The following is a 24,347-nucleotide window of genomic DNA, read 5'->3' as shown; positions in this document are numbered from 1 at the left end:
TATTTAATGTAACTTTATGTAACTATAATTTCAAATTCAGTTTTCTTAATTCAGATTCAGCTTCCGAGCGTCGACTGGAAGGCAGTCGCCTCCTCCATGGCTGCCAACAGTGGCCCCGCCCTGCTCTTCCATAAACGATCAACAAGCAATTTAAGAGCCTCCAAATGCTTCTTACCTGCAGAAACAACTCAAATACCCAACTCTGGTCCATTTTTGTAAGTAAAGGATGCTACAGTAAGATTTTGAAACAGCTACTTTTGAAATGCCGTTACACAAGACACCTGCTGTGATCCCACTGAAATCCTCAGAGGCCAAGAATAAACTGCTGTAACTAAGTGTGTTTAAGTCAGCTGGCATCATTACAAGAGGGTCGAGCAAACATTAGGTTTACAGTTGACTTTGTTAAATGTGTAAAATGTGAATGTAGTTTAGGTCAGTCCCATGAGGCGGGTTTATTTTCCAACAGATTCTGACAAGAAACTTCAGTGATTCAGAGAGAGGCCCATTCTACTTTGAAGATAACCAGGTAAGATTTTCCCCCAATGTGATGACTGTACACTCTATTGCCCTTGTGTGAGTTGTTTTCTATGGGTGTGTTCCATTATTTTCCCTAGACGCCGCTTTGGATGCTTAATTTAGTAGTGTACCAGAAGGAGTTTTTCACCGGGGATCAAGCCCAAGAATCCCAAATGACCTTTACGAGGTCCCGGGTCAGCAGTGTTACAGAACAGACAGACCGGAGGCTCACAAGCAGACAGTTGGTAACGGACACCTTTTTTTTTTTTCTCACGGTTTTAACAAGAGACAAGAGACATGTCAACAGGGAAGAGTGGATCTCAACAAAAGAATGACCTCATCTCCCCATTATAACCTTTAAGAACAAAGTGAAAATATTCATGGATACATAAACAACCTATGATGTCGATGATGATAGTGGTACAAAGTAGTGATTCACAAAAAAAAAAACATTTTCATTCATTCATTTCAAATGTTCTGTTTTAAAACCAATGGATGATGATGATGACAATACTAAGTGTTGATTCATTAAAGAACAAATTCAATTCTCCAAATCATCTCTAAAATTAAAGGAGGGAGAACAGATGAAAAATTTAACAACCTATGACGAAAATGACGATGATGATGGTAATGATAGTTCAATGTAACAATTCACAGTAGAACAAATTCCCCAATTTCAAATCTTCAAAATCTTCAGGAACTAATAAGGGAAAATTAATTAAAATATAAACAATCCATGATGACGACTAAGACGATGGTGGTCAGAAGAGTTAATTCACAAAAGAATTAATTAAATTCTCTTTCAGATCCTCTTTAAGAACAACATGACAGATGAAAAGTTAAACATCTGATGATGATGACGATAATCAATCCAAAACAGCAGAAAAATAAAATTCAAGATGCACCTCATTTTTTTTCCTTTTAAACCACTTATACTTAACACCCCTAGTATTAATATAACATAAATAATTAATATCATCTAATATCCTAAGAGATTTTCTGAGTGATTGTCATCTGAACCAGCCAGAAGACGTGTGCAAATAAAAACAAGAATAAAGGATAAATCCACTATTTCTTGAGTCCTGGGAAAACCTTGTATCTCCAGCCAGTTTTCACCTTTTTGTGAGTGAGAAACCACAAGTGACAGATGATATTATCTTATTGAAAAATTTTCAAAATGCATAGATGAGAGACTTGAACCTCTCCTCTCTGATGAGAGATTTTAACCTTTTTCAGTTGCTGAAAAAGTTGACCTTTTGGAGATATGTGGTTTTTCCAGGGCACTTTTTTATGGCATCCACTACTACGTCGAGTTAGAGAAAAAAATAATTAGCAGGACACAAAAAACTGCATTATATTCAAAAGACACATCAAAAATAAAACAACACAACTTCAGGATGACTGAACAGGCAAAAGGTGAGATGAAGCAGTAAAAAAAGCCAATAAGACAATACAAAAATCTGTTTTAAACTAATCAAAAGTAAGAGGTAAAGCACTGGATAAAGGGTTTGGTTTCATGGACAAAGATTAGTCCTCATTCCAGACCAAAATGCTTTTCATATGGAATTCACTTCATTACAAGATCGTTTTCAAACCAAGACTCAAATTTGAGAAATTCAGTGGAGATAAGCATGTTAAAGGCCTAAAAAAAAGGGGGAATTTTAATTAAATGTTTGTTTAAATGTTTAATTAACCCCTCGGAATGGTCAAGTCTTAGCAAAATCATTTTGGGTTCTGAAAAAATTGTTTTGAAAAAAGGGGTCACAAGAGAAAATGTCTGAAAATTGGTTGAGGTTCGGACTATAGACTTAATCCACAGCTGTGAAACCGACTCCATGACGATCACACAGTGAGGATGATGCCCAGACTACGACCAACAGAAGACACTCAGGCAGACACAGAGCTGGACCGGCACAAAGCTTCAAATGATTCCAATATCAAGGCCTGTGCTGATATAGTAACCTGAATAATTATGGACTATTATTGATCGATTGTACAATTCTCGTTCATTGATTCCTATTTGGAAGATTCAAGGTTTGAGCATTTTCTGTTCAAGTGTAACTGATCTATGCATAACTGATGGTCACTGAACCAGGGAACAGTGGTTTGTGGATAAAGATCAGCTTTTAATTTCAGAGGCTGTTTTAGTTACTATAAAGATACGTTTGTCCCCAATATGTTAAATACAAACTCCTCTAGTTCTTCTTCTTTCTCATCAAATCATTTAAATCTTGTGTTAAGTCTCGGGCTGACAGAACAATGCCTGTAGAAATATTACACAATCTCAGAAAACAAAATGCATCATCTAACTGTCGTACCAATCTTATGTGCAAGACGTTAAACATTCTTTGACAATATATACAGAGGTGCATTGTGTCCCTGTCCGTGTTGCATATATCTCACTGATACACACAGCAGTGCTAAATCCAGCTAGGCTCAACGAGACCCATAGACAGACAGAGTTTGACTTTGTAGTTTCCAGTGGCAGCAACGTTAGCTCGACAATCCATGGCCAATCCATGGTTGGTAGTTATAGAGAAGGGGCAGCAACAGGGCGCTCATGTCAAATGTGTACAGGGGGGAAAAGTTGGTATGTCAAAAAACATTCTAAAACAGCTGATAGTTTTTCAGCAGCTGTCCACTGTAACATAAGATCACAGTTGTAAAGGACAGCATAGCATCAGCATGGTGACGATACTCAGTTGTATCAGTTGTTTACAAATTTTTCCCCATGGTACAAACTTCACGACACTGCAAATTTTGCAACTGTCAATTGCAAAATAACCCACTCCATGTTTTTCTGCCACTCTATAAATGCCCACACAGATAACACAAAGTGAAACATAAAACCCCAAACATTCATTCATTAATCATTAAGAGGATTTAAGACATGATTAAGACATGATGATTTGAGCGGTACGCCACAGAATGATTTGTTCATTCCAAAATTGCAGTTAGGATTTAAAAATGTCAACGATAAAAACGCAACACCAGTGGTTGCAGCAGTTTTTAAAACGACCGCTGGGCTACTTTCCATTTGTGCGGTGTGTGTGTGGAGTCTCCATGAGAACAATTCTGTGGGCTCCACTTAAAGAAATATACATCATATATAATTTTACAGCTCTGTGGGTTGCAGTTTGTTTGTTTTTTGTTTTTGTTTGCTGAATGTGCTGACTGGGCAGGCTGACAACTATAATTGGTCAGATATGTCCTTTAGTGACAGCGTAGAGGCTTGGGGTCCAGCGTGGGCCAGTGACAGTTTACATCCAGTCATCATGGTTGACTCTAAATCAGCCAGTGACCTTGGAAACGGAAATACCTTCATTGGCTGAGAGTGAGTGTCTGTCTGTGTGCGGAGTCAGCTCTCAGCTATGTATATGGGACATTAAAAACATAATGAGAATTTATAAGCCTAGATATCTCTCGTGGTCAGGGTTGGGTTGGGCGCAGGTCAATTACACTCCACTCAAAGAGCCTGAATGAGCCAGTGTTCAGTAGAGTGCTATCCACCGCTGTAGCAGGTCCAGGATTACAGCTGATTTTCTGTCAGACAATAACCGGTAATGTGCTGTTCCTCTTCCTTTTTTATCCTTCTCTCTCTCCTCTTTCCCTTAATGTTGGAGAGGGAGATCTGAGGGACCCATGGACCAACCCCTGACTTTTAGTTTCAACTAGCCCAGGAACAGTAATAAAAGAGTTCTAAAATGACGATGGGGAAGACTTACAAATGCAAAGTATATCTTATATAATCTTACAGCCAATTAAACAGCGTCATAGCCAGTAACTCTGCTTAGTGGCTGGAATTGTATTTGCTGCCTGGTACCATTAGCTCAGAGAAGGTTCTACCAGGAAGTAGCAGGAACTTTTGGGATCTGCAGTGGCATTTCAGTGGCAGAAGTCTTCCAGATGAACAGCCAGGCCGGCGGCTCCGCAACATTGAAACGAATCCTCATGGCTTTGCCGCTACAACCCCGGGGTGAACCAATGCTGTATCTGAGCTATCCCGCGCTGCATCTGGGTGATGTAGAAGTCGGCGTTTCGAGAGAAGTCCTGACAGACCGAGGAGTGGGCGTCGCCCAGAGCGCAGTAAAGGGCGGTGCCTCCCACGCTGATCACCACGGTGACGAGACAAAGCAGGAAGAGAAGCAGGCAGGAGTCCCCACCCCCAACATCTAGAGAGAGATGGAGGGAGGGAGAGAAAGGGAGTGTGGGAGAGAACATGACAAACCAGACCAGTAGATTAAAATTATTTAATGGAAGTTGACAGACTTCTTTGACTACTTTCAGCAATGTTGCACATAAATCTGTGTAGCTTTTGTGTAGATTATGCCAGACATCTTAAATTTAACACTATCAGTGTAACCAATTAGGCCACTTAAGAGTGGGAATATTCACTGGTTCTGTCTTTATTGAGAGATATCTGTCTGAAACATGTGGGTACACATACACACACACACACACACACACACACACCGTGCTCATAGCCGTCATCAGGGACTTTGAAGCGGACACGTCTCTTGGCAGGAGGTTTGTAGGCTTGGGGCTCTGGCCTGGCAGACACACACACATTTTCTACACGCACACTCCGTTTCTTCAGTATGGAGACCAGACCAGAGGCAGGAGACATCTGGGGAGCAAAGAAAGAGAAAGAGATGTTAGGAAGCACACACACTCACACACACACACACACACACACACACAGAGGTAAGAATGTAATCACACTATCAGACTGCAACACATATTTATTCCCAATACACACATGCACAAACACATACACAGATTTTCACAAAGTTCACAGTAGCTCGGCTTGACGTCCATAGAGCAGTGAATACAAAATTTGGATCTATTCACCTTTACATACAAAGCATCACAATGCACAATGAAAAATACTACCAATCTCCCCCTCACACACACATACACACACAGATCCTACGTTGTCCAGTGTACTTAAAAGCCTTTATGTCCAGCAGGTGTCACTATATCACTGAATGACTGTAACACACAATCAGCAGTGCTGAACTCTGTACCACACTATCAACGCTCCCACCAACATATTTACTCTCATTCGATACTAGGCAATCACTCACCAAGCTGAAAGACATTAAGTACCATTAGAATAATGATAGCAGGCTCAAAACAATAGCAATACAAAATACCACTACAAATGAATATAGGCCTTGTGGTTGGGTAAACTAAGAGTGCCAGGCAGATTATCTATAGCATTTAGCAATAGTTACGCTTATAGTTGAGTCGACAAGTCAACACCTCAAATCACTTTTTGGTAGACAACGAGAAAGAGAAAGAAAACAAGAAGAAAAGGAAAAAGAAGGTAGATGAGAAAGGAGATGAGAAAGATTACTTCACTGGTCATTTCATCTTAAATTCCTCTAAAGGTATGTGCATACAGCTCCCTACACATAAATCTTTCATGAGACAGGTCAGAGCGGGGAGGCAAGAGACAGATAACTGAAATCTAGAACAAATGAAGGGATGGATGGTGGAAAACATATGGATTGTAAAAAAGTGGAGAAAGAAAGGAAGAGGAGAGAGAGAGAGAGAGAGAGACAGAGAGAGAAAGATATAGAGACAGAGAGACAAAGAGATGGAGATGGATAATGGGAAACAATAACAGAAGAAATGGATAGTGGATAATTAACCTGATGGACAGAAGAGAAGAGGAAGAGGAGGAGTACATGCGGACATCCGTACCAGCAGGGAGTAGACTCAGAAGCAGGGGAAAGAATAGAGGGATGAGAAGGAGAGATGAAAGGATGAAGAGCTCAGGGAAACCACAGGGTGAGAGAGAGAGAGAGAGAGAGAGATAAAGGGAGCTGGTGTGGAGATCAAACGGTCTCAAAAGGAGGCAAACACAAATGTCACACGACTCAGAAATATATCTCAGACACCACATGTTTAAAACACACTGCACAAATAAATGCAGTGATTTGAAAAAAATGAGTTTATGGACTGTGTGCAAATAATGATTATATTAATGAAAACTGAAAAGCATTTATTCAGATGTTTTTACATATTTCCAAATCAGTTAAAAAAAATTTGAAATGGTGGGTCACAGATATAAATCACTCTGAATTTATTTGTGCAATGTGTTTTAAACATGTGGTGTCTGACATGAGACTGTTTGATCACCATAGCTGGGAAGACACAGGAAGTGAGGGATGACAGGAGGGAACAAGGGACAGGAGCCACAGAGAGACAGAAGCTAAAAAAAAGGGAGGGAGCATAGAAATACACAAAGGATCCCTCGTCAAAAACCTGGCTGATGGACTAACTGTCAGAGCAGACATGGGGTCTCATATATAAGTATTAAAAAAAAAAAACATGTTGCGCTTCTGTCCAAATCCAAAGTTGTGATTTATGATAAGGTTTATGATGTCATAATCCAGTTAACATTGGTTCTCACAAGTTCTCTTTGATCTATCAAAGAATAGTTTCTATTATGAACTAATGCTATGAATGCTATAGACATTCATTCCATTTTAATCATACTTTTTATCATACTTGTATGATAGAATTTACTATAAAGTCTAATGAGAATTTTTTTTTAAATCCTACATCAGTGTTTCCTCTACATTCAATCAGGTGTAAATCTTCCAAATAAGAAAAGTTTCACTTCTGTACCTTCACTAGATCCAGCACAGGAACCAAAACAGGGGACCAAAACCCAAATTATGTCCAAGTTCAAAGTACCACTGCTACAACATGTTATAAAATATCTCTCTGCACTAGATTCTGTATTTGGTAAAAGCAGGCCACTTCCCTGGTTACCGTTTACTGCCTCCGTTTCTTTCTGCCTCCGCTCTACGTATCCATCCATCTACTGCTACCTCTCTTTCCTTTATGTCTCTTTCTCTCGGTCTCTCTCTCTCTCCCTTATCCCCTGCTCTCTCTCAGGGAGATATAACTGACAATAAGGCAGTACCCACAGCTTGAAGTTATAGCCAAGTCAGTGCAAGGTCTCAAACTTTTTTAGCCTGACACCAAAGTTAAATAAATCTAGTCACATCCTGGAACCTAAGCATTCAGACATATTCTTGCCATAGAGGGACAAACCAGAAATAGGTTCAAAACCAAATTTGGGTCTTGGCTCATACTGAAATAATAGTAATAACAACACTGTAAGCCTGTTGATAAAATGTAGATGATACATTTTGCAATAAACAGCATGACAGTATATTCTTCTCTGCCGTTTCTCTCAAAGTCCAATTCTCTCTTTTGAGATGAGTTCAATGTCAAATTGGCTTCCATATCCGCAAAACAAATCCATAGTCTGGGTTTCAAGATAATGGCTAGGTAATGTCATTAGTCTGCTGCAATAGGGGCAATATCAGCTCTGGCGAGGGCACAGGGCTCCATTATGGGCCTTGATAGATAGGCACAGACGGACATAAACCTTAAAAATAGTCGTCCAATTGCCAATTAAAGCTTAATGTTTAACAGTGAATGCATTTTTGGTTATACCAGGGAGTTTTCAGAATACTCAAAAACAGTGCAAAGGTTATTTTGTTAGTCAGGATGAAAGCAAGACAAAAAAAAAAACATCACAGTGACCCTGCCAGGCATACCTGTTTATGCACATGGACACACACACACACACACACACACACACACACACACATACACACTGTCTGCACATATTCATTATGCACCCACACATACGCTAACACACATTTCCATAAATACACACACTAAACACACCAAACAAAACCAAACCCAAATCGCCCTCCCTTCCTCACACACAGCAACACACAAAAGCATGTACACACCTCCTGTACAGTGATGAGTTTAGCCAGGTCATCCAGTGAGGCAGCTTCTCTGATGAGGTCAACTCTCTCTACTCCATACTCGTCCTCCTCTTCCTCCTCCTCCTCGTCTTGCTCCTGCTGCTCTATATGAGTCTCCTGAGGTGGGTGGGCTTCCTGGTGCAGTCGGGTTTCTATACTCTCCTGCAGAGGTAATGGAATGAAGTTATAAACTACATACCATTATACAGTCGTAAAAGTAGAAATCCGATTTGCTACTCTATTGCAGATTGATATAGCACAATAGTGATTCAACCTGTTCCCAGTTCATGAAAGCTTTTACATTTACTGTTCTAAACACCCGGTGATGGGTAGGTCGTTTCCTGGAAAAATCCTCTGGCACACTGGAAATGATGTGTTTTACATTTCCAGCAGCAGCAACAACAGTTTATTTAGAATAAATTAAGGGAACTCGGTAGTTAGCATGAGCAGCAATAGCCAGCATGGCTGAATGGAAAACAAATAGACTGGTACCAAGAAAAACTCAAACTTCATCAACAGAAAATCCAAGGAAAAAGACGTCACAGTACACTGTTTGACAAATGATCTCCGGGAAGTGCAGTGCAAAAACACCACAGCAATGACTGCTTATCACCAAAGATGTCACCCCTCCCCCAAAAAACAAACAAACAAGCAAACTCACAGATCACCACTTTAAATAGTTTAATGTAAAATATAGATTTTCTACATTTCTTTTTATTTGTTTTTACTTAGGCAAGGCAGTTAAAATGTCTTAAGTAGCCAACGTACATGGGACCAATTTGAAAGGATATTTACTAAAGTCTGATCTCTCTACCTGGATTTCCGGGCAAAGCTGGGTCTCCTCATGCAGCTCCTCCTCAACTAGGGCCTCCTGGTGCAGGTGGTCCTCCTGGTGTAGCTGCTGTACCTCCACCTCTGCCTCACTGACCAGTATCTCCTCTGGGAGAGCCTTCAGACAAACAGGAGAGTCTCTCTCCTCCTGCTTCTCCTCCTGCTTCTCCTCCTGCTTCTCCTCCTCTTCTTCTCCCTCATCCTCCATCTCCAGAGCCTCTGCTACTGCCTCCTCCACCTCCCTCCCCTCTTCTTCTTCCTTTATTACCTCCTTTTCCTGTGTCGGCTCTACCTCTCCTCCCTGCAGCTCTGCGGGTTTGGATCGGTCCATTTCTCCAGCGGCAGGGGGGTGTAGTCCAGTCCCCCCTACTGTGGTGATATATTCTATCCCTCCTTCCGCCTTTCCTCCCTCTCTTTCACTGCCCTCCTTGTCAGTCAACTGGCTTCCATGGAAACCGTCCCTCCCCTCCAATTCCCTGTCTGGATCTGCCCTGCCCTTATCTGAGTTCTCCGGGGAGTCGAGGCTGTCTGTCAAAATCGTGGAGGATGTGATTGGTTGGCTGTTCGGAGAGAGGGAGGAGTCTGCGGCTCTCTGCTCCATCCCTCCTTCAGCCTGATGGCCTACAGAGAAAAAGAGAGAGAGAGTAGAGAAAGAGGGAGGGAGAGAGGGGGATAGGAGGATAGAGAGAAACAGAGAGCGGAAGAGAGGTATCAAGAGAGGCAGAGAGTGAGAGGGACATAGAGAAAGAATAGAATAAAAGGTAGACAGAGGGAAGATAAAGAGAGATGAGCTGGTGAATAAGAAAGACTGTCTATGAAACAAGGGAAAGCTCCTCTCCTCTGCTTGGTGCAGTTTGTTGCAAGAACAAGCATTAATCCGTCACATGATGTCAAATTAACTCAACAGGCAAATACCCACTGAACAGAATTACACTGTCTTAACCTTGTCATCCATCACTGCATTCCAGTGTGTGTCTGAGCTGCCAGCATTGTGAAAGTAAAACCATTCAACACAATGTCCTGTCTCTCTCCTCAACAGTAAGGTACACCAAAGATGCTGTGTGTGTGTAACTCACACCTTAGGCCTCTAGTGCTCCCCTTTGGTTCATCAATTAGCCAAAACCCAAACCTGGGGACCTCCGCAAAACACATAGGATTCTGCTTGTGACAATATCCCATTGATTTATATTCATTCCCTTACCTTGCCCTAAACTCTAATGCAATCAAACTATATATGAGAGGACTTTTAGATCTTAAATGTTGAGTTAAACACCAGTGCAAACACTCTCACACACACACACACACACACTCACCTGAGGTACATGAAGACAGTGCGCCACCAAGTATCTCCTCTTCAAAGGTAGAAGGCCTCAGAAAGTCCAGAGATGAATACTGTAGACACACACACACACACACACACACGTGTATAGGTATACTATATACTGTACTATATGGTACAAGTATTAGGCCAGTAGCCTAAATTTCTTTCTTTTGACTCATCTATAGCGTAATATGGTAGCAGAAGACAAACATGGGCAAAGAAAACAGGCTGTGAGCTGTTGATTTTTATTGGTTTCCATATTAAACCATGTTTAAAAAATTACCTTAACAAGTGTCCCAATATTTACATTATTGACTGTATAGGGTACAATATAAAGGTAATTTAGCAGGCTTAGTTTTAATTTGCTGCTGTTGGGTTTATGTGCATTGTAAGCCTGAATTAAATTAACTCAAACAGGGTGTTTACATATGCACATGTATAGTGGCGTGTGAAGGTGACATTCTGGAGTGTGGGGAGTACCACATTATGTAAAACTCATGCAAGTGTACACACAAGCATATTAAGCTTTAGCGGATGTGTATTAAAGGGATACTTGACAGGTGAATGTCATATAACACCAATGATACACTTGAAATGCAAAATACACATGCAAATGTAAGATAAGGCACTGCTTGCTGTTTAAATTAGATGTGCATAATGACATCTCACACACACACACACACACACAAAATGATGGAAGTCTTACCACAGCATCTCTGGCCTGGGGTCTATGAGAGAAATAAAGAGATGAGAATGAGAGACAGAGACCGAAATAGAGAGAGAGAGACAGAGAGAGAGAGAAACAGAATGAGACGGTAAGAGTATCAAAGGCTGTTCCTGTTTTCAGTATATGAAGCAGTGAAGGATGGGTGGCCATACTCTGCTCTGCAAATCTAATATTAGCCCTAACACATTTCCCTGGCTATTGCAACGTGTGTGTGTCTGTATGTGTGTGTGTGTGCGACTAAGTGAAACCCTAGCAGTGCAACGGCTCAAATGACTGAAAGTGCAGCAGCAGCAAAGGGCCATATGTTTAAACCATCACTGCTGTACCCACCACACACAAACATACGCATGCACGTACACACAGACACACAGACAAACACACACACACTTCACCTGTCTGGAAACGTATGTGCAGGTGTGTACAGTGTAATAGGGTCTGTGTCTGGCAGGTACAGTATGTTGAGGGCTTCCCATTAAATATTGAAAATGTCAAGGTGGGTTTCCCTTGACTTATTTGTTACACATGCATGAGCCCACACACACACACACACACACACACACACACACACACACACACACACACACACATTCTGTCATAGACGCAAAAGAAAGATATAAGGACACAGCATCACCAGTAAATATGCACATTTGCAGTAAAATTATTCCTCCTTCAAGTGATGTTGGGAAGATACTTGGATTCCCCCTCAGTAAAAGTAAAGATTCAGCAGAACACCAAGTCAAATCTTTCAAGAAACTGAATAACGGCAAAACCGCTCACTGTGAATCAACTCCAGATAGAATCCATCTGTTTAGAGCGCATTGCCCGTTCACTGAACCCTGCTTTCATGTGTCAATTCATAGTCAAATTTGATTTTTAGGGGAAATTGCTGCTGCTTCAAGTGCAAGTGGTTTTGGTTGCATTAAACATACCAAACCTCACAAACTAAAGACATACATGCAAAGAGAAGCACACACACACACACACAGACACTCATGCAGACTGACCGACTGTGCGTCTGGCAGATGTGTGTAAGAGTGTCCAGCTGCTGGGTTGCCAGGTCTGAGTCAGAGGTCCTTCTGCAACGACTCTCTGAGAGAGAGAGAGAGAGAGAGAGAGAGAGAGAGAGTTAAGAGGATAAACAGAAAGAGAGGTAGAGCACACATATACATAAGCACACTATGTGAGTGTGTACGTGCATCTGAGTGTGTATGTGTGTGCATCTGTGTTACCCCACTGTTCCTGTAGTGCATTCAAGTTGTCTAATATTCTCTGGTGATAGAGTCGCTCTAGTTGGACGCACCATAATGCTCGCTGATCTGAACAATGATTAAGGAACAAACACACACACACACACACACACACACACACACACACACACAACAGAACAGAAGAGAGATGAGGCCTACATAAAACAGTTTGCTTTACAGGCTTTAAGAAAACGGTGTCAACTCTATGACTCCCTTGGTTTTCTGCTCACACACTGCCATAGCTGACAGAGAGGGAGAGAGGGAGAGAGGGGGAGAGAGAGAGAGAGAAAGAGATAGAGGAGGGAGAGAAAGCGCTCCAGGAGGCAGTCTCTCATGTTTATGGATATGAGCAGCTAAAACACAACCCTTCTTTGATATGACTCAATGCCTTCTCTCTCTCCAACTAACCCTCTCTATGCATGACATGGCTAAGCTAGCTTTCCTCCTCTTTGACTCTCTCATTCCTTCCTTCCTCGTCTTTCTCTCTTTTCTCTGATTAACCCACTGTCTAGATTTCTAATGCTTGTCCATCATTCACTCTCTCCCCTCCCTTCCTCCTTCCCTTTTGGCTTTCCCCCCATCCCTTCCTCCTAAGTATGGTTCCGAAAACATTCTTTTACTAATCTCTTTTACTAAATTCTTTTAATAATTTCTAATACTGCTGGTTTGGAGCGAAAGTGAAGTTCTTCAAGGGTTTTTTACAGCACCATGAGGGTCCTATGTAGAACCATTTGAACATGGCACTATAGAGAACCTTTCTAAAAGGGTTCTTTGTAGCACCCAAGTGAGTTCTACTATGGTACAAGCTGGTGCTTTCTACAACCCTTCTGCAAAGAGTGTGGAATGTTTCTTTACAAAGAGACAATTAAAAAAGTCAAGCAAGAACATTCAAAGAACTGGAGTATCTTCCTTCTCTCTGTCTGTGTCCCTCCTTTCTCTCTCCCTCTCGAACCCTGTAAGCCTCTGGGCGTTCTGTCTAAGCTAGATCAACTACTTCTGCTTTTCCTCTCTTGTTCCTCTACCTTCTGTAATTAACCCTCTGCATGTTATCCTTATCTCTTCTATCTCTTCCCTGCTTCCTTTTCTCCTTCTGTTCATTGTCCTCCCTCTTCCTAAATCCTCTTCTTCCCTCCTCTTCTATCTTCTTTCTTTCCACCTTCTTCTCCTCTCTCTCTTCCTGCTCCTTCCCTTGCTCTCTTTTTTATCTCTGTGAAGTCAGTGAGGCATTGAATAATCCGCTGTAACTTTACTGCAACAAGTCACTCCCAAGACACTAAATCCTCAAGCTCTAAGCACTGGGAGTGGAATAGTACTGACTGAATGACTGACTGACAGGCAGATAGATTTAAAAAATGGACATGCAGATAGCGAGAGAAAGAGATAGACAGATGCAAAGACAGACAGGCAGGTAGGTAAGCAGACAGGCGTTCCAAGTGTTCCAAGTGTATAACACTTGGAACACATATACATATAAAATACAGGCTGTCAGATTCACACACACACACACACACACACACACACGCACGCACACACACACACACACACACGGTGATAAGGATACAATCTTCCTGGAGGACAAAGGCCTCAGCAATCTGCAGAGAGAGAGAGAGAGAGAGAGAGAGAGAGAGAGAGAGAGAGAGAGAGAGAGAGAGAGAGAGAGAGAGAGAGAGAGAGAGAGAGAGAGAGAGAAAGAGAAAATATGAACACCACATTTACAACTTCACATCAAAACGTGCAGTAAGCTTTTTTCTGTCTTGACATGCGTCTGTCTTTTTCTGTACAGCTGTTGTCAGTATGCTGGAATTAACAGAGCCAGGTTTTACCAACATTTACATCTTGTGATTTCAAACGCAGAGAGTGATTCCAGGCTTTCACGTCATATCAATTCTCTCACGGAAGCTAACAGGGAAATGGTGGCTGTATAGGAGTGTAAAACCTGTAAAACCTTATTGCTGAGCATTGTAATGAGTGGTGAAGTCATTTTTATATGCACAGTAGTTCCCCAACACAACACAAGATCAGTGAGATAAATGGGATCTGAAAAAGTGCAACAAAAACAGACAGAAATGCAAGACTACAACATATAGAGCTGAAATAACAATGCCACTGCTGCAGTTACTACTACTACTACTAACAGTGACAAAAAACATAATCTGATCTGCATTTAAAAAACAAATAAGACAACAGTTTAACAGCAGTCAATCTCTTAATGAAAAGATCAGGTCAATAGTTTCAGGCTCTTGCATTTGTAAGAGCCAGCGTGAAATAGAGAGTGAGAGGAAAAAAGGAAGATAGACCGCCTCAGAAAAAAAAGAAAGAAAACAATGACAGACACTCTACCTCTCTTAACCAAGTGTTGCTTTCATGTTGCTCAGCTGACCACCAAACAATCCACAGAATGAGAGAAGTGTGTGAGAGAGACTGGCAGAGAGAGCGAAGAGAGAGAGCGAAGAGAGAGAAGGAGGGGGGGGGGGGAGAGAGAGAGCGAGAGGGAAGGAGGGGGGGGGGGGGGCACAGAAGCGCTCGCATTTCTAATGAAGTGAGAGGCGGTGACAACTGACTGACCTCTCTCTGGGTGATTCTACCAAAACGGTTCAAATTGGGGGTTGGTAAAAAGTTGAAATTGGCATTCTATTTTCCCAAAACTTTCACCATATCTAACAGTAGGTTCACACTGTGTTACCACTTTTGATACAATGTGGGCGGTGCTTGAGTTCCTGACTTGTCTGGTCTTGTGCAGCAACAAAGCTTGAATTAGGATAACATCCCATAGAGAAATGTAATTAACTATATGTTCATATGCTAATTTTGTTAGCCTACATATGTAAGATACATTAAGAACAACAAAGCCTACACACATATTGTTTTCTGAATTTGATAGGCTATGGTAATCACATGGTAAAATGTAATATTTCAGCTCCAATTAAATGACTTCTCTCCTAAAAATAGCACACAAAAACTTACCATTAACACGAACAATGGCTGCCATTGAACTCCACACGTTGTTTTAAGTGTTTTATTCCTGTACTCTTTTAAGTAATAATTAAATAAACTAATAGAAAGGAAAATCTTGGATCGTGGTAATCAACTTATCATCCATTTTTTGTGATGAGGCAGAACGTTTATTGACTGAATTGTCGCCACGTTGGTAGGAAAAAAGAGTAGGCACAGAAATCTGATTGGTTGTTGATGGTTAATGACTGAGAAAAGTTCAACTGTAGTCAACTTTTCTCAGCCAACAAGCTGGTTGATGGCTGGGATTTCTGCTGAGTTTGTCAGGTTGATCGGCTCAATAACGATAGAATGGACTTCCAGTGAGTTGTTGATCAAGTTGACAACACATACAGTATGTACAAAAAGCTATTCTACATGAATTCTACATGAAAAAAAAGGAATTCTACATGAATTCCTTTCCTTTCTGAAAGTATTGATCAAACTAAAAAAAAAAAATTGTAAAAATTTGTAAAATATGCAAATTTGAATATATTGATTTAATAGTTACCGAATGATGAAATTACATGTGCATGTCAGTTATAACCATAGAATTTTTGGTAGTGAGTTAAAATAGGTAAAAATGTTTTAAGGATTATTTTCATCATCTGAAATTAAGGTGTCAGGTATACACTCTCATCTTTTTGTCCTTAATGGACTTAAAAAGTCCCTAACATGGTCTTAATAAATATCTAAGATCTGAACACTTAGTTGTTTTTCAAATAATTCGCAAATTTGCAATTTGAACCATTTTGGTAGAATTGCCCCTCTCCGTCTCTGTCTCTCTCTCAGTCTTTCATCTCTTTCGACTTTGAACCTCTTTACCCATTCTCTAACCCGCCTCGCGGTCTTTCTGTCAATTCTCCAACAATTCATATTTATGCTAATGTTGTTGACTTGGAACCTCCAGTCATTCATGACCCTTGCCTCTCTCTCCCTCTCTCAACCCCTTTCAACAGACCATTCACATCATTTACGACTTCTGCGGTCATGCGACAACTCTGCTATTCCAATTTAGTTATTTATTTACTTACTTTGATTAAACAGCTTTATGGTCCTCTACTGTTGAGTGACTCCATGACTAAGAAACTCATTCAAAACACACTTGGAATATACAAAACACATAGGCCTCAGTTGGAAAATAATCATTCTCTTGTTAATTACTTAAAAGCGTACCGATTAGAGATACCGGAGAGATTTCATTTGATGGCAGCGCTGTGCTAATATCTCCCCAGTGTCAGAGTTATTTTTAACCACCACTATAAAACATTATGGGGGAAACACTGATTACGCAATATTACTGTGACACAAAGGTCACAGTATGTATCATTGGGGATATGGTAGAACAGTCTTGTGGGAACTAAAGTAAAAGACCTAGAATTAGCCCAAACGAAAAGTATGTACTCTCTGCCTCTCTGTCACATGCACACATGCACACATGCACACACATACACAGCCGTTTGCCTGGAAGTAAGCGAAGTTCAGGTGGAGCGTCTCGTAAAGGCATTAACAAATCAAAGTGACAGAATGTTCACACGCCCCTTTACATACAAGCCCTGTCATGTAGTTCTGTGTGTGTGAGAGAGAAAGATGTAGAGAAAGAGTGAGAGTGTATGTTTTTTGTATGTGGTGTGCATGCAGTATGTGGTGTGCATCCAGTGTGTGTTTGTGTGTTTGTTTGTCTGTGTGTGTAGACACAGAATACTCTATTTGCACACTCTTCTGTTAAAGTGTGCAAATAGTGCCTTGAATTGTCTTCATAGTGGAGTTTTGACAAAAGCCTGTACCTTGCTGGGTGTGCATTCTTCCTGTTAAAGTTCAGACAGAAGACACCCATGCCTTAGGGTACAAAGTGCCATTTTTATATTATGAGCTTGAGTGGATAAGACTGATTAAATGATCAGTGTGAGAGAAACAGTTTGACGGAAAAACAGGTTGTAAGAGAGCAAAAGGCAACTTACAGAGAGAATGAAAGAGAAGAGAGTGTCTATTAGGGAGAGAGAGTAAGTGAGGTTACCTGGTGAAGGTATTGTGGAAGGTGAGTGTCATCTCCTCTTTGTGCCAACTGCTCCAGAGATGCCAGCAGAGCGGGGCTGGGGATGGGTCCTGTGGCGCAGGTGGGAGCCGAGACAGGAGTGGGCACTGTAGTGGAGGTAATGGGTTCTGTTGTTGAGCTCATAGGTCCTGCAGTGGAAGTGGTGAGCCTTGTGGCGCAGGCAGTTGCTGTGGATGTACTAGCCTCTGCGGCTGAGGTGAAGGGCTCTGCATACGAGCTAGCAGGCCCTTTGGTGCATGTGGGCCCATGGGTGAAGATGGGCTCTGCAGATGAGGTAAGAGGTTCTGTAGTGGAGTCGATGGTTTTTGCTACTGTGGTTTCTATGATACATGTAGATGTGTTGGTGGGCATTGTGGCTGAGGTTATAGTTAATGTAACAGAATCTATAGGCCCTGTGGTGCAGGTGGGTCCTGCAGTGCAGGTAATGGGCCCTGAGGTGGAGGCGATAGATCCAGTGTTGAAGTTATGAGAGTCCACCTCAGCATCACACTGGCTCAGTTCCACTGGACTGATGGGATATGCAGTTTCAGGGTTGACCACTGGAATGACGGGGGATGTAGACTCTGGACTGGTCCCAGGGCTGAGGGGATATGGAGTCTCCAACAGACTGCCTACAGAGGGAGAAATAAAGACAGAGAGAAGGGAGCAAACAGAAGAGACAAAGAGAGAAGGGGAGAGAGAGAGAAGGAACGATAAGGACACAGAGAAAGGGCTGAAACAATATGAGTCGGAAACAGCCCTCTAAAACTCTCAAGAACAATATTATGACTGCCTGTACCAAAGTCAACAGTGTCAACAGGCATCTACAGTATATTGACACATTTACATATTGGACCAAATTTCGAACTAAGTCAGTCCGCTATTCACTATAAACGGAGCAGTTGCAATAAGAGTGACCTGCTTTGGCTTTGTTGTATGTAGCTTTTGGAGAGACTCACTCTGTTTAAGTGCTGTAAGCTATGTTTCCTGTGTGGTTGTCTTTTGTGGATTTACACATAAAAATCATAGAGAGCAAACAAATCCTCCAAATCCCTACAATTCAATTACCCCCCAAAAACAGCCATTGAGTAAGTGTATTCTGTCATCATAAATCACCTGCGTGTGATTGGTGGTTTCACACATACACACTCAGGTAATTTATGGACACACACATACACTTTAAAATCTCTTCAACCCTTATGGAGACATCTCTCTCTCTCTCTCTCTGTCTCACTCTGTTTACACACATGTGTGCGCAAACACACACGCTCAGAGTTATGTCAGTTATGTTTGGGAGGACGCCGATTAGCATCAGGCCTTAGGACACAAGCAGATTGAATAGACAGACATAACTATGCCCATGGTGCTAAGCTGGTATTTTCAGAATAGCTCAAACAGTGTCGCCGACATTAGAGCCTTCAAGAACACAACGCTGAACGCGTACCAACTAAAATGCTAATGCAGGTGGGACATGGGACAAAGGACAATGACTGTGTGTGTGTGTGTGTGTGTGTGAGAGAGAGAGAGAAAGACAGTGTGTGCCTGTGTGGGAGTGTGTACATGTGAGCTATAAGCTGGTTCTGTTTGACAAACACTGACTTAGTGTTACAAACTACCAAGCTTGGCTAGCAACAATGACTGTGTGGGTGTGTGTGTGTGTGTGTGTGTGTGTGTTTCTCTTACCTAAAAACTCCAGAGTCTAGGATTGTCTTGATCTCCTCTCTATTCCTCCTTTGTTTTCTGTTCCCTCTACCTTTCTCTTCTCTTCATCCCTCCCTCTCTCCTCAAATTCCTTTTCTCCCTTTCACTCATGGCTCTAGCCTCCTGCCATTTAATTCATCCTCTTTCACTCTCTCTCTTTCTCTCGGTCATGTGATCAGGATGACGTCATTACTCTGAGTCAGCCTGACCTCAATCTGAAATGCCGACCGCTTAACAAACACACACACACCCACACGCGCACACACACACACACACACATAACATTACAACAATAACTAACCCAGACCCCTGGCCCTCACTACACTACCATTCCCTGAACTGAAACGTCCTTCATGTTGGCAAGCACTGATCCTGCTGAAGTGTCCTTGAGCAAGACAGTGGACTACGCTGTTCTCTAGCTGACCCTGCACTCTGAAGAATTTCCCCACAGGAGTCTATAAACTATCACGTTACCGAAGTTAATCTCCTATTTACTGTCAATGGAGTAGGTCCCATAATGTCTTGATGACATCACAGTCTAGAGTTTAGGCTCTCTTATTTGTAGCTTTGAAAAGAGTTGTTCATATGCACAAACCTGGTCTAAATTGTCAGAGACATGGAATAAGATGTCAATTCTGTTTTAGAGTGGATTTTTTAGAGTGGAGTGAGGATTTGAAATAGCACTGTGTGTGTGTATATATTATGCAATTCTCTACACCTGTGTGTGCATGTCTGAGTGTGCGTGTGTCCTACCAGTTTCAGAATAGGAGGAGTCCGTCATGGGGGTGTCTGGTGACTGGCAGCGAATCAAACTGCTTGATGTCTCCGATTCTTCCTCCTCTTCCTCCTCCTTCATCACCTCATCATTCTCTTCCTCCTCTTCCTCTTTGTCCCCCTTCCCCTCCTCCTCCCCATTGTTTTTGCGAGAGGTTTTGTGGATGAGCTTGTGTCCTCTCTCCTCATTTTGTGAAAGATTCTGACTTTGGGTCTGTGTGAGCTCGTTGAGGTTTATGTTTTGGGCAGTGCGAGCTTCAGGGTCTGGTAGGTTATCGCAGAGGTCAGCCCCGCGCCCCTGACCTTGTGACATCACTGGCCCCTCCCTCTCACACTGACCTGGAGATAAAAAAGATAAAAGGTAGAGGATCAGGTGAAAAACAAAACACTGAACAATGTACTCATTTGCCCAAATAATTACCCCTACTGGCATTTGTGAGTTGACAAAGCCTTTTGGCTTTTTAAGCTTGGATGTTCTGTCGTATGTAAAATTCTCTTTTGCTTAGTCACTTTTCAGTGAGAACACCTGCCTAAAAGTTCAGCAGCAGTCAGCCTCCAAGTTAAGTTGTCCTGCTGATCCGCATTCATGACTAGCATTCAGGCGTATTCATCCAGCTCTCAATATCAACAATTGCAAACAGGCAAAATTATCTCTGTTTGTGTCATCTGAGGAACAAAATGATACTACCAGAAACAATGGTGTATATAGTACAAGTTTTAGACTAAGGTCTCAAAATGAAAATAAGTCAGTGGCGGCTGCTACAGGTCCCCAGAGTGGCTAAGATTGGTTATTGATCATTCATGAACTCCTGTAAAGGTATGTGCACTAACAATTAAAATGTATTAAACAAATATTACTTCTAAATATTTTTTTTTTTATTGGAAAATTGGATGTGCTTGGACAGAGACAAACCCTAAACAAAATTTGACACCACTAGATCCCAATACAGGTATCATTCAACTGACCTTGACTCAATATTTACAGGTCAGGCTGTCAGACTTGCCTGCAACTTGAGACAAACCGACCGCAGCGAACAGAGAGAAAAACAGGACCCAGCCTCCCTCTCTCTCTCACAGTATCAGTAGTTTTTCTGACAGGTCATAACTGACTATATGTTATATTTTATGCTATATTTTGATCCCTTCTGATTGCTATTATGGAAATTAGGGTGCTGTATTTTAAAGGGTTACTTATATTTTATGTTCTGCTTTAATGACGCTTTAACACTCACCACCATGATCCATCAGGCTCCGCCCTCACAACCTTTGACCTTTCAGCTTGAAGGTCAATCCCGCCTGCTAGACACTCCCCTCTTCAAGCCTGCAGAGGTAAGGAGAAAGAGAGAAGAGAGACAGATGGAGAGAGAGAGAGAGAGAGAGAGAGAGAGAACGAGTTTAGCATCATTCCTGAGTTGCCAAACAAACCCTACGACCTACTAAGATATAAAAACCCTTCAGAGCGTAGCAGCCCCACCAACACCTTGTCCTGAGCTGGAGCGACAGTCTACACACAAATAGATTGTGATTAGTGATTATGGGGATTTCTAATTATTTCACTTGCTCTTAAGATATGAAACTGACTACTCAGAAAACAAAACTGAAGCAAGTGACAACTCTTTGCACAAGTCCCAAGACTTGCCAGAAACAATTGGCTGGCTCAGCATTGTACAACATGATGACAGAAGAGGTTTAAATGAATTGAAATTGATTGATATTACCTAACTAATAGGATACCACACAATAGTAGCCAACACCACTTATCCTTAACTAAAACAAAAAAAAAGAGAGACAGCAAGAGAGAGAGAGAGAGAGAGAGAGAGAGAGAGAGAGAGAGAGAGAGAAACACCTAGTAATTCAGTTGTCAGCTATGGCATTAAATTGTTAATTTACTGTGGAAGGATTTATGACTTGGGGAGAAAGGGAGATCCACAGAATAACTATTTACGATGTGAACCCAGTGTAGAAAAACAAGCAACACTCTGAAGGACAAGTTATGGAGTTATGCATAGCAATATATTGTGCACAGATACACAGACATGTTTTAATACATTAACTGTAACCCTTATGAGGGCATTACATTGACTTTGACTTTTTCCCCTGGCCACTACATGCCTGGCCTTAATCCATACCAACTCTAATTTTAACCATAACCTTTTTCCTAATGAGGTTCAGAAAATGGCCCTCACAAGTCTGGGTATTCTAGTTTCTAGTGAAATCTGGACCCCATAAGATGGTAAAAAGCATAGCTTACACACACATCCAGGCTAATGAAGGCCTATCCCAGAGGAATAATGCTGTCCTGGTTTCCACCAGCACTAAGCTAATTGTTCCTCCTGTAACCCTGTATAGCACTGTCTGAGACTCAATCAGCCCAAACATCTATAAATAAAGCCAAGACAGAGGACCCTGCTACAACTTGGGTTTCCTGCGTCCATCGATGCCCTTTTTGTCCATAAAAACTGACGACACACAGAAATGTCCAGTAGAAAAACACTTAAGGAAACAATCCCATGAACAAAGCAGCACCAAGGCCTGTTCTCTTGACTGGGAGGTAACAACCTACAGGATGATGTAACTATCTTGTCTTGTTGTTATAAACTCTATATATCTCAACAGGAGACAACACCCTATGGATATGTACTGTATGTCCCCATGGGAGACAAAACCCTCTATATCTATTCCCTAGATATTAACTTGGTTTTAAGATACAAAGCATGGGATGACAGATTGATCTGGTCTCTAATTATTCTAAGCTCTGTACGTCCCAATGGAAATTGAAACAGTCCCAGACCAAGACAAACAACTGCTACCTGGGGCTTATGCAACAGCGACCTCCAGATTACACAGAGGTGTTGTTTAGACTGCAGTTCCCCAGGGCCTGCCCAACCTCTCTCTCATGCTTTGTAGATGGCCTTTTTTAATCTGTCTTTCTACCTCCCTCTCCCCCAGAGCCATCCATCCACACGACCATCCATCCTCTCCTCTCTTTGTGTCTGTTTGTCTGTGCCATTCTCCACAGGGGATCATGAATAATGAAGGACAGAGAGACAGAAAGAGAGAAACAGACTGTGAGAAAGGCAGGTGGAAATACCTGAGACAGGCAAACAGACAAAAACAGACAGGTAGAGATACAGACAGGCAGAGAGGCAGAAACATAGAAACAGCCTGAAACAATCTGAAAGAGGCAGATAGAGAGAAAGAGAGAGACAGGTGGACAGGAAGACAGACATACTCAGTATCGTACAGTGAGAAAGGCAGACCAGGCAGTTTACATGAACACTCCCTGAAAGACTGTGATACTAAAAATCTAGCTAAGCTGAAGTGAAACGTCGGCATTAATGGCATCCTCAATAATTCAGAGAGGGGGGACATCATCGTGTTATTGCCATTGTAGCGTTATTAGACCGGTAATGTTGTTATAAGACAGAATACTTATGGCAGAATGTCGCGACAAGTGTATAGTTTGAAAGGACACGTTTATGTTCGTCTGTTTAGTGTCATATTTAGCTTATGGACCCTGCGTCTAAACACACACACACACACACACACACACACACACACACAGCTGACAGTTTATTCATTTCGCCACATCACGATTGACAGTGGTTCTATTCACGTTAACTACCAGTTAGTTAGCTGCTGGCTGGCTAGCCAGCTAACGTTAGGTAGGTTGGTTGATAGTTATTAGGAGACTAGCTTGGTCGCTAACGTTACCATTCTAGCATAGATGTGTTGCTTTAATGCGTCTTGACTAGCTACCAAGGCGACCCTATCTCTGACGACAAGCTTGTTTTGTTTAATCAAATCGCTAGGAAATAGGGAAACATAAATAACTGGGTAGACCAAACAGCAGAAGCTAAGACGTTATACTGTATAGTTGCTGCTGTTAGCTAACGTTAGCTAGCCTGTGTAATGCTCAGGCACATCTGGACAACACACCATAGAGCAAACGTTTTCACACAAACCTTACGTTTGCTCTAAAGGTAAAGCGTTTAATATAATATAAGCTATCATACCTGGAAGACAAAACAAGCAAACGGCAATCACGGTTGAACAGACTGGTTAATTTGGTAAATCCCTGCGCATCTGTCACCTCGCTCTGACCGACTGATGGTGATATTGTAATGAATGTTAACGCTACCTACCAGCCAGGGGTCGTCGCTACCTCTGTCACAGGGCCTGCGTGCTTCAAGCTATGGACGGCCCTCTGAGGAATAACAGCTTTAATATCGCCATCTCGTGTTTCTATACTGTCAGTACGTGTGTTTCATCTATTAACTGAGCTGTGAGCAACAAAGGCATTAAGCCAGTGTTTTTGATCTGGGAATCCAACAGAGCTTTTACACTACTGTGTTGGTAAATGTAGCAGTTTACAGTTTTTGGTACACTACATTACAGTAAC

General features: G+C 41.8%; 1 protein-coding gene across 1 annotated transcript; it reads right to left on the bottom strand.

Annotated features, from left to right (window-relative positions):
- Positions 1-512: 512 nt before the first annotated feature.
- Positions 513-24,102, bottom strand: cnsta (consortin, connexin sorting protein a). Its single transcript, XM_071925818.2, has 13 exons — positions 23,993-24,102; positions 21,178-21,266; positions 19,925-20,284; positions 17,453-18,102; positions 14,006-14,036; positions 12,427-12,513; positions 12,202-12,286; positions 11,177-11,198; positions 10,463-10,541; positions 9,133-9,770; positions 8,301-8,480; positions 4,990-5,143; positions 513-4,688 (listed from the first exon to the last, which is right to left on the bottom strand). The coding sequence occupies exons 2-13, from the start codon at positions 21,188-21,190 to the stop codon at positions 4,480-4,482; spliced, it is 2,508 nt and encodes an 835-aa protein (XP_071781919.2). The 5' UTR covers positions 21,191-21,266; positions 23,993-24,102; the 3' UTR covers positions 513-4,479.
- Between the last annotated feature and the right edge of the window lie 245 nt (positions 24,103-24,347).

The sequence above is a fragment of the Centroberyx gerrardi genome, chromosome 1, assembly GCF_048128805.1.
Source record: "Centroberyx gerrardi isolate f3 chromosome 1, fCenGer3.hap1.cur.20231027, whole genome shotgun sequence".
Lineage (NCBI taxonomy): Eukaryota > Metazoa > Chordata > Actinopteri > Beryciformes > Berycidae > Centroberyx > Centroberyx gerrardi.
The sequence above is the reverse complement of the archived record's forward strand: the minus strand, read 5'-3'. Positions and strand labels throughout refer to the sequence as shown.